Below are 13,217 nucleotides of genomic sequence, written 5' to 3'. Positions count from 1 at the left end.
AAATTAGTAAAATTTTACACAGTCTGTTTAAGTTATGTTAAAGATAGTCAAAAGAGGTCTTCTTTACTTCGATTATAGCTTTTTGAGGGACTGTAGTCATGCAGTGCTTCTTTGGTATCCCTTGACATCCTCGCTAACTCTTGATGACAGATTTCTTGTCAAAAGGGTTAAAGAATCAATAGGCAGAGAGACGATGAACCTCATGTAGAGTAATTAAAAAGCTTTGAGATATTATGTTAATATTTTTATTTCCCCATTTTTGGACCCTATACAATGTTAATTATAGCTAATGAATTAAGTACGTCTATCAGGTAATACAATCATACTTCAAATAAACCATTATTTCTTGTTTTTTCTTTAGTTTTTTTTTGGAATGCTATACCTGCTTTTATCTTTACAAACAATTTTATCTCCCACTGCATGTGAATAGTATTAATTTGTGTATTTTTTTTTTGCTAACATGTCGGTCGGGCAATAGGGACTGATTTTAATATTATTTATTTATACTTTCTCCATAATTCATTTTTTTTTAAATATTGTATTATATACCTCCTTAATTAAAAGAATTTTTTAAAATAATGTAAGGCCATTCCGTTCTGAATTGAATTTGTGGTAGTCGTTTGTCTTTCTTTGTTTTTTTTTTCTTTACTTTTTTCTACCTATAACACTTATCTGATTTTCACTTTATTTCATCATTTACTGTTAAGGGTTAAGAGAATATTTTTTTTATATTAGCTTCTTAGAACATTTAATTTTACATTAATTTCATCACTCTCACGCGAAATTTTGGGGATCAGAGGTATTTGCTCTGGCTGTGAATGAAAGTCCTTGAGAAAATGATGTTTCATTAACTGAAATATCACTCACTTTCGTCGCACGATGATTTTTTTTATTAGGTTTTAGTCAAAAACAAGGAAAAATGTGCAAAAAACACAAAAAAAAACACCACAAAAGATTTCACGCACTTTTAAATTTTTTTAAACGACCTCCAAATGAAAACGGAAAAATTCAAATCAAATCATTTATCAGTTGAATCCGAAAGTTTGACAGAAAAGTGCAGTTTTTGACAGGTCTAACTTTGGTGCAGAAAACACAATCCTCAATAGACTCAAATAGAAATGAGAAACAACAGAAATAAAAACAAAGAATAATAAAATTGTGAATAGAAATCAAGAAAATGTGAAAGTCAGTTTTTTTTACAATTCTCAATTTTATTTCTTAATTATAGCAGCCGTTTTTCCACAGGTCAATAAATGTTATTTTTTTTTATTTCTAAAATAGCTTTCAGACTGATAAATATTTATTTCTTTTTTGTTACTTGCTTTTTACATATATTTATGTTTTTTTGTAGAAAGTTTTTCAAGGTTTTTACTTGTCAATATTTTGTATTTTTCCATTTTTTTTTAAACTTTTTTTTGTTTTCCTTTTATTTTTGGATGTTCTCTGTTGCGTGAAATTTTTGTGGTTTCATTGAATTTTTAGGTTAGATTTTATTTTATTAAATTAATAGACAAATTGAAAGATTTGACGGCGGTATTCGGTATTCGGAAACATAATATTTTAAATACGAAAAATGAAATTTTTGAATATGAGTCTCACATTTTCAGAAGTAGGATTCCACTTCAATCAAATTTAAATACATAATGGCTAGGACATAGCCGCATATCTGATTTTCATGTTGCATAAACGAAAGTTATTATTCCGAATACTGTTTGAAATACTGCCTTTCATCCTGTAATTATATTTTTTCAAGTACAAAAACTACTTGCCATTAATCATCCGTATTTGTGGTTTTTGGTAAAAATATTATATTTTGAAATTGACTAGGATAATTTTTTTTTAACAAACTGCTCATGAAAGAAAAAATATCGGTTTTAAATAATTAAATAAGTAAATATAGGAATATATTTTCAATATTTTCACTAATATTTTTCTGAAAAAAAAATTGTCTAATACTCAATACGACTTTTCTATTTTTTTTATAATAGATTTTTTTGGTGTTTTAGTTAATGCGTGAGTGATTTTTTTTTTTCGAAAGGGAGTTTTGTGTGAAATCAAAACAAGTGTATCAGTGATAACATAAGTCCTTATCGAAGATTTAGCCTTTTACGTTTTTATCACTCGAAAGTTATTTTTTTTTATTATTGCTCTCCTGGTTGGGAGAATCAATTCTAGGGTTTAATTTGCTAAAATTTAATGCCCGTCTCATCAACACTTGTTTCAGCTTCTTTTCACATTTTTTTCTTTTATTATTAAAAATTGTTTAATGCTTTTGTAAAATCAATTTAATTAACCAGATTGTACTACAATGTCATCTTAAGATTTAATCTTGTTTCTTCTCTAACCATAGTTTCTCATGAATTTCTGATCCTTTTATGGTTTATTCATCAAAAACACACGATTTTCTCTCATTTTATTTTTTTAATTAAAATAACGAGGATCACATTTAGTATTAGAAACTATTTCTTTTTATAAAAGCCAGGAGTTATTGCTTTTCATCAAGGGGCATTTCACTGTCGGATTTACAGGACGAATATTTCAGGTTTTATAAATATTTTAAATAGTTCAAAGAATATTTAATACACAAGGAATTTTTAAGGATTTTCGGGTTCTATTTTCTTAAGATTCTTGAAATTTGTGAATATATTCGTGAATCTCAATAAATATTCTTAAAATTTTGTTATTTTTCCCAATTAACCAAAAATATTTGGAGAAAAAAATTTGCTAATGTTTTGAACTTCGAAAACTCTAAAACGTTTTTCTGAATAAATCTTTGTTGAATTGTTCGCAAAACTTTTCTCGAATATCTCAAATATTCGTCATAATTGAGTGTGAAAGCCTAGATTGGCTTCAATGGAATGCCCCTCGGCTCTTTGGAATTTCGAGGTTAATTCGATTTCGAAAATAAAATAAGAAAGAGGCATATTGACAGATTGCTTTGAAAAATGGTAACTGGGTAAAATAAATCTTCATAATTTTTGCATTTAGAGTTTTTTAAAATGAAGGTTATACATAAATAAGGTTATAAAATGTGATCCTCATTGACGTTTCTTTTTGGTTATGTCCTGCCCTTGTCATTTAAATTTTTTCATCATGTTTTCTTTATATAATAAGGTAATAATATTATTTATTCTTTAACATTTTTTTCATTATCATTTATTTAATGCAATATTTTCTTAGTTTCAAGAGAGCCTTACACAATATTCCTTCCTTTTTCTGTACCCCCCATTCACTTTTTTTTTTGTTTTCCTTTCTTCATTCTCATATGAAATATCTTTTTTTTTCTTTAAATAATGCTACAGAATACCATATTTTTTCAGCATTTTGTCGAATAGATTGAAAATACAAAAGAATTTTTGGGGTATCTTTTTTTTGCAAAGAATGTATGAAAAAATTGTTTTTTAAACTGCAGCTGGTTTAGAAATTCTATGAGAGATTTGTGGTTATGTTTCTTTGAACATTTATTTTTTTTAATTATTTAGTTCTTTTTCTTGAGGAAAAGAGAAATATCTGAAAAGAAGAGTAGACAAATCCGCAAAAAGATGTTCGAAAAAATGAAAAATCAGTAGGATTTTTACACAATTTCATCCTTTATTCTTTCAATTTGTCGTCTTTGTCTTAAATTATTTTTTTTCTCAATTTTTTCTTTTAGTAAATATCTTTTCATCTTCAAGTATTTTTATTTGTTTTTTCTTCTTTAATATATGAATTGGAATAATTTATTTTACTGCTGTCATTCTTGAATAATATTTTTTCTTAATTTTTGTATTTTTTTTAACTCTTTCATTCATTTTGGGTCTGCTGCTGATAATTAATTTTTCTCATTTTTTTTTATCAGAATTACATCAATGCTTAAATTCTATATAATAATATAATATATATTTTTAGCCGTTCAAAAGATACAGATTTTTTTATCAATAATAAATATGTTGTATAATAGTTTTTTTTTTTACTATTCCATCTAGTTTTTTTCTCTTTATCCCATCTTACTATGTTCGCTCTCTCGTTCGGTTTCCACTTTTTTTTCAGTATAATTAGTTATAATAATTTCATAATATGATCGGGCACGAATTGATATGTTTCAATTGTTCATCAAAAATGTTTTTTTCACCATAATGTTTCATTTATCTCTTTGCTTTCGTCTTGTTGCAAAGACGCTAATCTATCATTTTATTTTATTTTTTTATTTCATAATTATTAAATGTGGATTTTTAAAGAGGTTTTCCAGCGTTCTTTTAGGCGCGTCTGAGCCTTTCTGTGGGAAAGCTCGACCTGCCCAAAAATGTTCTGTCGTTGGAATTCTTTTATCTCGATTTCTTGTCTGATTCTTCAGCAATTTTTCTATCCATTTCGATTGTATCACAATTAGTTTAAATGTCACACAATATTTTCTCAGAATTAAAATTTTCTTCGCTGTTTTTTTGTCTGGCTTTTGTCGCTAGTTTTTTTCTCTGAGTGTTTTCTTGCATTGTCGTGATCAAATTGGAACTTTTTGTCATTCTCCAGAATCATGCTAAAATCCATTTTCAATTCACTGAAAACTTTTTCTGTGATTGCTGTTTTTTTTTTCTTTAATAATTATGCTTTTTTCTCTTAAGATTTCTATAATACGTAGAATATAAGATATCGTATAATGTGTATAAATATTAATTTTTTCCATCTTTTGTCATACATTTTTTCATCATTTTATTTTTCTTTTAAAAATGGTTAAAACCAAAAAAAGTTGATATGTATCATTGAAGTTCCCATTATTTTTTTTCTTTAATATTTCATGTGTGTCTTCTCTCACAATTTCATCTCATAATGTCATCTAAATATTTTTTTTCCTTAGTTTACAATGTTTATCATGATTTTCTTTCAGCTATCATTCTTTCTAATAATAGTACATTTACAGACATAGTTGGTTTCACCCTCTGGTTTCTTTCTTTTTCTTTCACTTTCATTCAAGATTACAAGTAGTAATAACTAATTTGAATGAATTAATTCATCATTGTCCGGTGTAAAAACCCGGCGACTACACACTGAATTGGACGGAATGATTAAACTTTAATTACACATATTTCTTTCACTTATCTCTCACAATCTCATCGTCACATTTATTTATTTTTTAGCTAGAAATAAAAATTATTATTTTCTGCCATTTTTTGCCAAACGTACTTTATAAGAATTTTGCAATCTTTAGTCACGCGACACGTATTTTATTGCACTGAGCCAAGGTAGTTTGAGGGTCACTTGTATTAATTTTATAATAATAAAAATGACTTTTGAATTTTATTTCTTTTAATAACTGATTATTAGATGAGTACTACAAGATTGCATAGTGAACCTATATCCGCCGGATAATAAAAACCAAAAGAATATCTCTGGTGATTGCCAGTAAAAAGGTAGCCATCCAAAGATGAAAACAGTTTTTTGGTTTTGTCCAGAGCTTTTGATCCTGATGAGGATCTTCTTCAGTGACTGGAAAGGCATTAAAGTTATTCATTTGCAACAGATTTTTTTTTTAAATTTTCATATCACCGGAGATATCTCTCTAAAGTCAATTGCGCCAGTCCATATTTAAGCTTAAAAATCAGAAGGTTTATAAGAGCAACAGCAACGGAGAAGAGCAACAGATCAATCACTTTAAAACATTTAATTGACAAACTTGGACAATGCGGACGATTTTTAATTCCTTTTTTTAAAAGTATTACTGGCCATTTCCATATTTTCGCAGTCTTATACGGGCTTCGGACTTAAGACCTAGCCATATAGCGTACTTTCTTTAATGTCTTATCATTCACGATTCTTTTTGGAAAAATTTAACTTAGGATTTATTAAAGATAAATGATATATTAGGTTCTCAAAAAGCAATACAAATGCTTGGTATTTAAGATTTTGAGACCTTCTGGAACTGAGCTGAGCCTCTAGTTTGAAGACCGCTTTAGGGCCTTAAATAGACTCAGCTTGATCCATGAGAATATTTTGCCTATAAAATTTGACAGTAAAGATCAAGGGTCGTTGCCCCTATTTCACGATATTTAAAAAGAAATTAAGAAAAAACCATAACACTAAAAACAATTGAAGAAAACAAAGGTACAGGTACTTTAACGGCATTTTCACTGAAGGAAAGCGCTTTTTCAGACTTGAAAAGTCTTCTGTTGAGTCTTATGAGCATTCCAAATAGCCAGGAATAATTCAATTTGGAATAACAAAGAAACAATTTTTGGAAAGACTGAGGAAGTTTGAATGATTTTTCGGTCTATTGATGAATATTAAAAGTAAAAAACTATGAGGACCTGTAAGAAATATCCTCTTATTTCCCTCTCTTACAATATTTCAGAGATTGGTTTCTTCCTTCCCCAGGTCTGCAATTTGATTTTGGATAATTTTTTAAAATATCTTGTTTTCCATTTTTTTTTTCAAATAGAGACTTACATGGGTAGGTATGGGTAGATATTAACTTTGAGGAAGCTTTTGATAAATTTTCTCAAAGAAATTTGCAATGCTGTATTGGAAAAGCTCTTAAGAAATTTCTCGAGCTTTCCGAATTTTCCCCAAAATATCATAATCGGTGCAATATTAATTTTTTGCCGAATTTTTTGAGAGAAATTTTACAGAAAAACTTTATGGAATAGATGGAATATATAAGAGAGCATTTGCCATAAAATTTTAACAATTTCTCGACATTTTATTGTTTGTATTTATTTTGATGTACTGAGATATAAAAATGTTCATTCAGACGCTAATATTATTTGCACCGAGCGGAACTCGATCTAACAACTGTGACAGTCGAGTCGGGTATCACAACGCCCAAGAGCCGAACTATATTACCAATTGCATCACGGAACCCCTTTTCTCGCCATTACCTTTAAAAAAAAAGTCTTTTTGATGCCTTTAAGCAAGTTTTTGGCTCAGGAAATTTTCAAGGTTCATCAGGATTAAGCTTAAATTTGATTTTGAAATGGAAATCGGAATTTTTATCAAGAAAAACGCATCTTTTACTGTTAATCTTTTACTGTCAAATTTGGGATAGACATTTTCTAGGATCAGTCTGGATCTATTTGGACTCTTGACAAGCTTACGATTTAATGTAAGAGGCGGTATAGTATTAAGTTGATGAAAACGTAATTTAATCATTAATTCAATTATAATACCGCTGAACCATCTCTCACCTGATCTCCAGGTCTGTATAGATCCGCAAAATTGAATAACCTAACCTTTACTGTCAAATTTGACAGGCTAAATATTTTCTAGGATCAGTATGTGTTTATTTGGGTCCCAAGAGTGAATGAGATGACTAGATCTAATTCCTATTCGCTCTCACTGAAATGTCAGTAATATGTTTACAAAAATTAAAGACTGCTTGCTTACGTCACAACTCAAAAGTAGATTTTGTACCTCGTCAAACTACCTTGGCTCAATTGAACCTATAAATTTACACGTGATGCTTTCTCAGGAATTTCCACCCAACGGTGCTCTATCAAGCTCATTTTTCCATCGTAAATTTCTTTCTTGTTTCTCCTTTGGCCCAACATCACAGTTGGTGTGAACAAAGTCAACTATCAGAAGGATTTGTGTTCTTCTTGCTGGCCTGGCTCTAAGATGGAAAAAAGAGCTACGATATATCGTGAAGCTTTCGCAATTTGCTGGCAGTTTTTAAACTTTTTATTGAATTTTTTTTACCATGCCTCTCTGCAGAACTTTCAATAAGCCGCGATTTTCTGCTTTCTTTCTCACATTCTTTCTCGGATTTATACTTTTTTTTTCTTGGATTATTCCTTTCACGAAATGGTTTCACCTGCATTTGTCATTCTTATTCTTGTTTCTTGTTTTTTTTTTTAGTACATCAAGTAACTATTTAACGATAGTGGGATTAATATCTATTTTCTTAGTTATTACAAAGATTCCTTTTTTTTATTGATTAATCTTCACTTCTTTAATGTTCTATATACCTCTTTGCCCATTTTCTCCACTTTTCTGTTCTACTGATTAATAGCTAAAAAAGGTGTGATGGAATATTTTCATTCAAAGGTGTAATGTGTTTATGAAAATTGTTTCTTGAGTGTTTTTCTTTGGGATTTGAGAGATTATTAATTTTCTCAATGAAAATATCACATCACGTATTTTATCTGCCTGTCCATCTTAACATTCTTAATAAGAAAGTATCCTAATAATCTATTTTTCTATTCACATTTAAGTGATTAAGGGGAAAAATAGGATACTATAAATAAATAATTAGGAAGAAAAAATAAAATAAAATAAAATTTAGGTCATTTTTTTAAAGAGATTCTCTGAGAATGCAAGAAATACTATTTAATAACTTATAAAAATTTAAAAATCTAGAAAGACTTTGGTTAAATACAATACATTTTCTCTGCATATATTGTTTAGGATTTTTTCAAGCTTCCAATATATCTATATTGAAAAAGTTATCCCCATTTAAGCTTTGTCACGATGTCCGAACAATAAAGAGGACTTGTATTTTTCTGGCTTTGAGAGATGCATGAAGAGGTATTTTTTCCTTTATCAATATATTAAGAAAATTCAAGTTAAATTTCTTAGTAGTTGTTTTTCTTGTCTGAAGTTCAATAAGCTCTAGTTATACACTTAATATTTCTAAAAGTAAATTTTCCTATTAATTTTCTTAAAATCTATGCTGAAAATCTTGCTATTTAGCCTTTGTCTGTAGTCTCCTGGATTTTCTTCCAGGATTTGTTTTCAACAAGTTTTTTTTTCTCAAGATTTTCCCCTTGTATTTATCTTCCCTATTTGTTTGGTTGAAGCATTTATCTATGAACTCTCGGCTAGATGATAAATAATAAAAGAAATAATTTTTTTTCCCATAATTCAAAATGCTCTAAAAATTTATACGACAACTTTTCTTCAAATTCTGTTGTTCATAAGTTTTTTTTTCTTTAATAAATTCTATGAGCATTTTATTGATTAAAAATTTTCTCAATGATTTTTTAATGCTGTAGTTCAACTGGGTGCAATTTTTCTCACTATTTCTTCACACTATTTACAAATTACATTTAACGCTTCATCTCAATAATCAATAAAAATAAGTTAAAACAAGAACATGCAATATGATTTAATTCACCAATTTTCCTCATTATTCTTTCTCAACAGTTCAATTTTCTGCCAGAATTTACTATTCTCTTAAGTTAAGAGACTAAGCACTTCTCATTAGCATCTGCCAAGGATCTGGATATCGAAGAAATGTTTATTTAAAAAAAATCAGATTTTTTTGCAGTCTTCTAACTTATTTTTGAAAATCCCATATTTTACAAAGAGGTAGTATTGAAGTCTCGAAGGTTTCTGACCACGCCCTCTTAAGAATTATTAAGCCACTCCCATAAACTCAATTGTAGACGGTGCCCTGAACGTTTCTGCTTAGTTTCTTGTTCAAAAAGCTTCGAGTTAATGTTTTGAAGAACATTTTTAGACTTTTGTTTTCGTTTATTTCAAATATTGTAAAAGCCAATTCCCCTATCAAGGGTTCAACGGTCAAAACTTGAAAGTCGTGAGTCACCCTCTGTAAAACGGTACCGCAACAGAGTGTTCATGGCGAGAGGGAGGCAGTCTTGGAAAAGCTACAAAGAGTGGAACATCAAGCTCCATATCTGGGACTGGAGAAGTGGATAATTAGATTTCCCAGGACCCAGGACAATAATATCAGCCGAAAAATTACACTGAGAAAAAAAGAGGGTGCGGTTAATTTTTTTCCTCATAACTTTCATACTTTTTATGCATAAAAATATATCAACATTTTTTAATGTTAATTTTAAACCTTTTAAAGGATAAAATCAACACGAAGAAGGGTAACTTTAAACCTTAATACACATAAAAAGGGTAAGATTTACACCGATTTCTGATCAATACTGCAAGGTCAAATTGAAAAACTGCAGGGTCGAAAAAATGTCCTTTTTCAAGGTTAAAAGCATTTCAAAAGTTAATTTAAGAAATTATTTTAATTATTTGGGACTTTTTGCGACCTTCAGAAAGGGAGGTAGGGACTAGGGATAGGGACTGGGCCAGCAGCCGAGGCAAGGCAAAGGTTTCATTTAGGCGAGATTCTGTAACAACGGTGTCCGCTCATTGAGCAACCCATACAGGCTACTAATTGAACATGTGTTGTTGTTCCTCACTCAGCTCGTACCGGTTGCTCGCAAGAATTTTAACTTTAAGCGTAAATGAGTGAAAATGGCTCATTTTCTTGGCTTTTCTTTTCTCTTGGTGAGGAGACTTTAAGATGACGGCTTTAGAGATGTTCAGTGATAATTTCGCGTCACAACAATATAAAAAAAATAAAAATATCTGCCTAGTTTGATCCAAATTCTTCGAAGAGGCGTGGCTTAAAGTATTTTCCTCTCCAAAATATGGGATTCAAAATAAAGTCAAGTCATTGCAAAATTAGGTATGTGAAATAGGTGAAAAATAAATCATGTTTAGAGCTTGAAGATCATTTGAAAGGTTCACTTTGATGAGATTTTACAACATCTAATTTTAAAATTGATACTTTTTTAGTTATTTTTCTTCCGTACAATTATCTCAAGTTCATTTAAACTTGTTTAAGTTCCATTAGTGATAGTGATATGACAATATATTTTTTATTAAAATTTATTGCTCTGAAATTTCATATTAATTTATTGACAGAATTGACCATTCATTTGCTTTTTTCTGTAGATTTTCTCAATTATTTGTAGGTTTTCAAAAATTCTTCTATCCGTCAATGTTTTTATTTCTTTGTCAAACTGAAGAAAATGTCAAAAAGAAAAGTATGATGATGTTTTTTTTCACATTTTGTCTTTTTTTTGGAGAAAATGAACATTCCCAATAGCTCTGAAACCATATTTTAGGGATTATTTTTCACAATTTTCTCGCTAAAGTTCTTCCGCAAAACTTATAAAATTTCCATGTTAATCCTTTCGTTAGTATCTTTCTGTCTTGCACTCTATTCTCTCACAAGTTTTTTTTTGCATCATAAAAGTTATTACACTAAAAAATTTACACATTAAAGACAGCTTAATTAACACTTTTTCATTTCTTAATTTTTTTTTCTTCATTTTAGGGCACATTTGGTTAAGCTATACAATAGAAAGTTTAAGGTAATGTATAAGTTTATCTTGTTTTAATAACCTCTCTGACCTCACCTTACATTTAATGTCTTTTCTCTAAACACCACATTTCTGTTAATGGTATAAAATTTTTAGGATGCCTTCCACGGCATTATTCTTCCTATATACTTTTAGTAGAAATCATGGGAATTACTCTTTTTTTCATTTTTTTTTCCATATAGCACAAAAAGGTTAAAGTTTCATAAGAATTTTGCCTCTGTAAATTATAATGACCATTTTCAGAGGTTGATTGTAAAATTTCTGACCCTCAGCAACGTTTCTTTTTGCTCATTAAAGGGCTACAATAAAAAAAAATGGGTGTAAAAAATGTTTTTGAAAAACTTAGAGCCAAATAAATTCATGTGTTTTCGCTAAACTGGGATAAAAACTGTTCGAAAGTATTCCAAAAGAACTGTATGGTTCATTTTGTTATCTGCAAGAAAATATTGCAAAAATGGAATTGAAATTCTTTGGAATATTGTTATGCTACTTTCGGACGATTCAAGCTTCAGACAACTCAATATGTTTTTAATGAATTTGACCTCTTATAATATAATAATATTATATTTTAATAGCTAGTTCGATGCTTCAAATTTTCCGAAAAGAGCTATGGGTCAAATTCATTCGATCGTCCGAAGGTAGCGCGCTTTCCTTATATTTCTTCAGTTTTCTTTTAAAATATTTTAAATAGTTTTTTTACATAATAAAAAGGAGATGAAACTCGTTAAAAAAAATCTTAAATCAGCTTTGATACGTGTCTTCGCTTTAATCTGGTATAAACTGTTATAATTGGCTCTAAAAAATTGTATGATTTCCGTCATTTATTTCTATGTGGTACTTGCGAAGAGAAGGAGAAGATACTCTCCAAAAAGAAAGTCAATTTTGAAGAGTGTCTCCACTAAACTGTTATAATCCGTTCTAAAAGAACCTACCTTTCCTATGTGATTATTTGTTTTCGGGTTTTTCTGTCCATCTTTTGCCATATGGTATCATCACTTAAATAGCAAAATAAATTAAGAAATATATTAAAAAATTTCTTCTTAAAATGTCAGCTTAAATATTCTTACAAAACAAATTGATTAAAAATATAGCTTAAAGTAGATATTATTGCAATAAATTACAATTATTTGTGTCTCTTCGGTATGATCACACCATTTTTTAAACATTTTGTCATCTTGTAAGCAAAATAAACATTTACAATTTTTTTTTGTTTTGGGGATAAAAATCATAACACAGATTGTTGTTAAACAACAAAGTGTCTCCTTAGAGGAATTTGGGTTGTTTTTGGTGTTGCTGTAGAAATCTTACTTGAGGAATTGTCCCACGATATTGTTGTCCCAGTTGGACCCCAGTCAAAATTCAATTGGGTCCCATGGGGTGCCACTTGAAATTTGATCGGGGGGGATCTTGTGCCTCATACCCGTATATGGGGACGATGCTGGGGTGGTCGCTGCCTTGGGGCCATGGGCATTGCATAGACATTCGATGAAGGTGGTCAGGTGGAGGCCATCAAGTACGTGTTCATGTCGCGCTCATTTTTCTTCCCTATTGCATGCTCCATTCTTGGCTCCAGTCCCGCTCCCCTTTTATGAGTTTATTACGTCATATTGTGGTGCACACCAAAACGGTTAGTTGGTTTTCGGGAAGAGAGAGAAAAAGAAAAACGGCAAGATATTACAAAATAAGCACATATAAATCATTTTCAATGCAGCAAAAATTCATTTATCTCTTCTTGTGGCATCGAAAAAATAAGTCCCACAATATATGGCCATTTTCTCTCACTAAACAATGTCATAAGGGACTTTTTTTTGTGTTTACTTTTCCCATAGTTTTCACTCAAAAGCATTATATGTGAATTTACCACTAAAAGAGAAAAAAATATACCCATGAATGCATTTGTACTTGATTGTGCATTTAGTGTTGAAATAACACAAAGATACGTCAAATCCAAAAATTGTTGTTAATTGTTAAGGTGCTGTTAGAAGGTGCGGTGTAAGTTCTATCCACAGTGCAAAGATACATATCCTTCAAAATTATATCAAGACTATTGAGATCATTTCGCATGTTCGATATTGCAGGAATACAACTCTAGCTATATAGTTTTCAAATTTTTAATTT

The 13,217-nt window shown here is 29.7% G+C and overlaps 1 protein-coding gene across 1 annotated transcript in view; it reads right to left on the bottom strand.

Annotated features, from left to right (window-relative positions):
• Nucleotides 1-402: 402 nt before the first annotated feature.
• Nucleotides 403-13,217, bottom strand: part of LOC129799281 (protein couch potato) — a 322,454-nt gene continuing 309,639 nt past the window's right edge. The window contains exon 10 of the mRNA XM_055843028.1: nt 403-12,682. Within this exon, the coding sequence (XP_055699003.1) occupies nt 12,632-12,682 (51 nt within the window). The 3' untranslated portion in view covers nt 403-12,631. The remainder of the gene's footprint in view (nt 12,683-13,217) is intronic.

This window comes from Phlebotomus papatasi, chromosome 1, assembly GCF_024763615.1.
Source record: "Phlebotomus papatasi isolate M1 chromosome 1, Ppap_2.1, whole genome shotgun sequence".
In the NCBI taxonomy this organism is placed as follows: domain Eukaryota; kingdom Metazoa; phylum Arthropoda; class Insecta; order Diptera; family Psychodidae; genus Phlebotomus; species Phlebotomus papatasi.
This window is presented reverse-complemented; position numbering and strand designations above follow the sequence as displayed.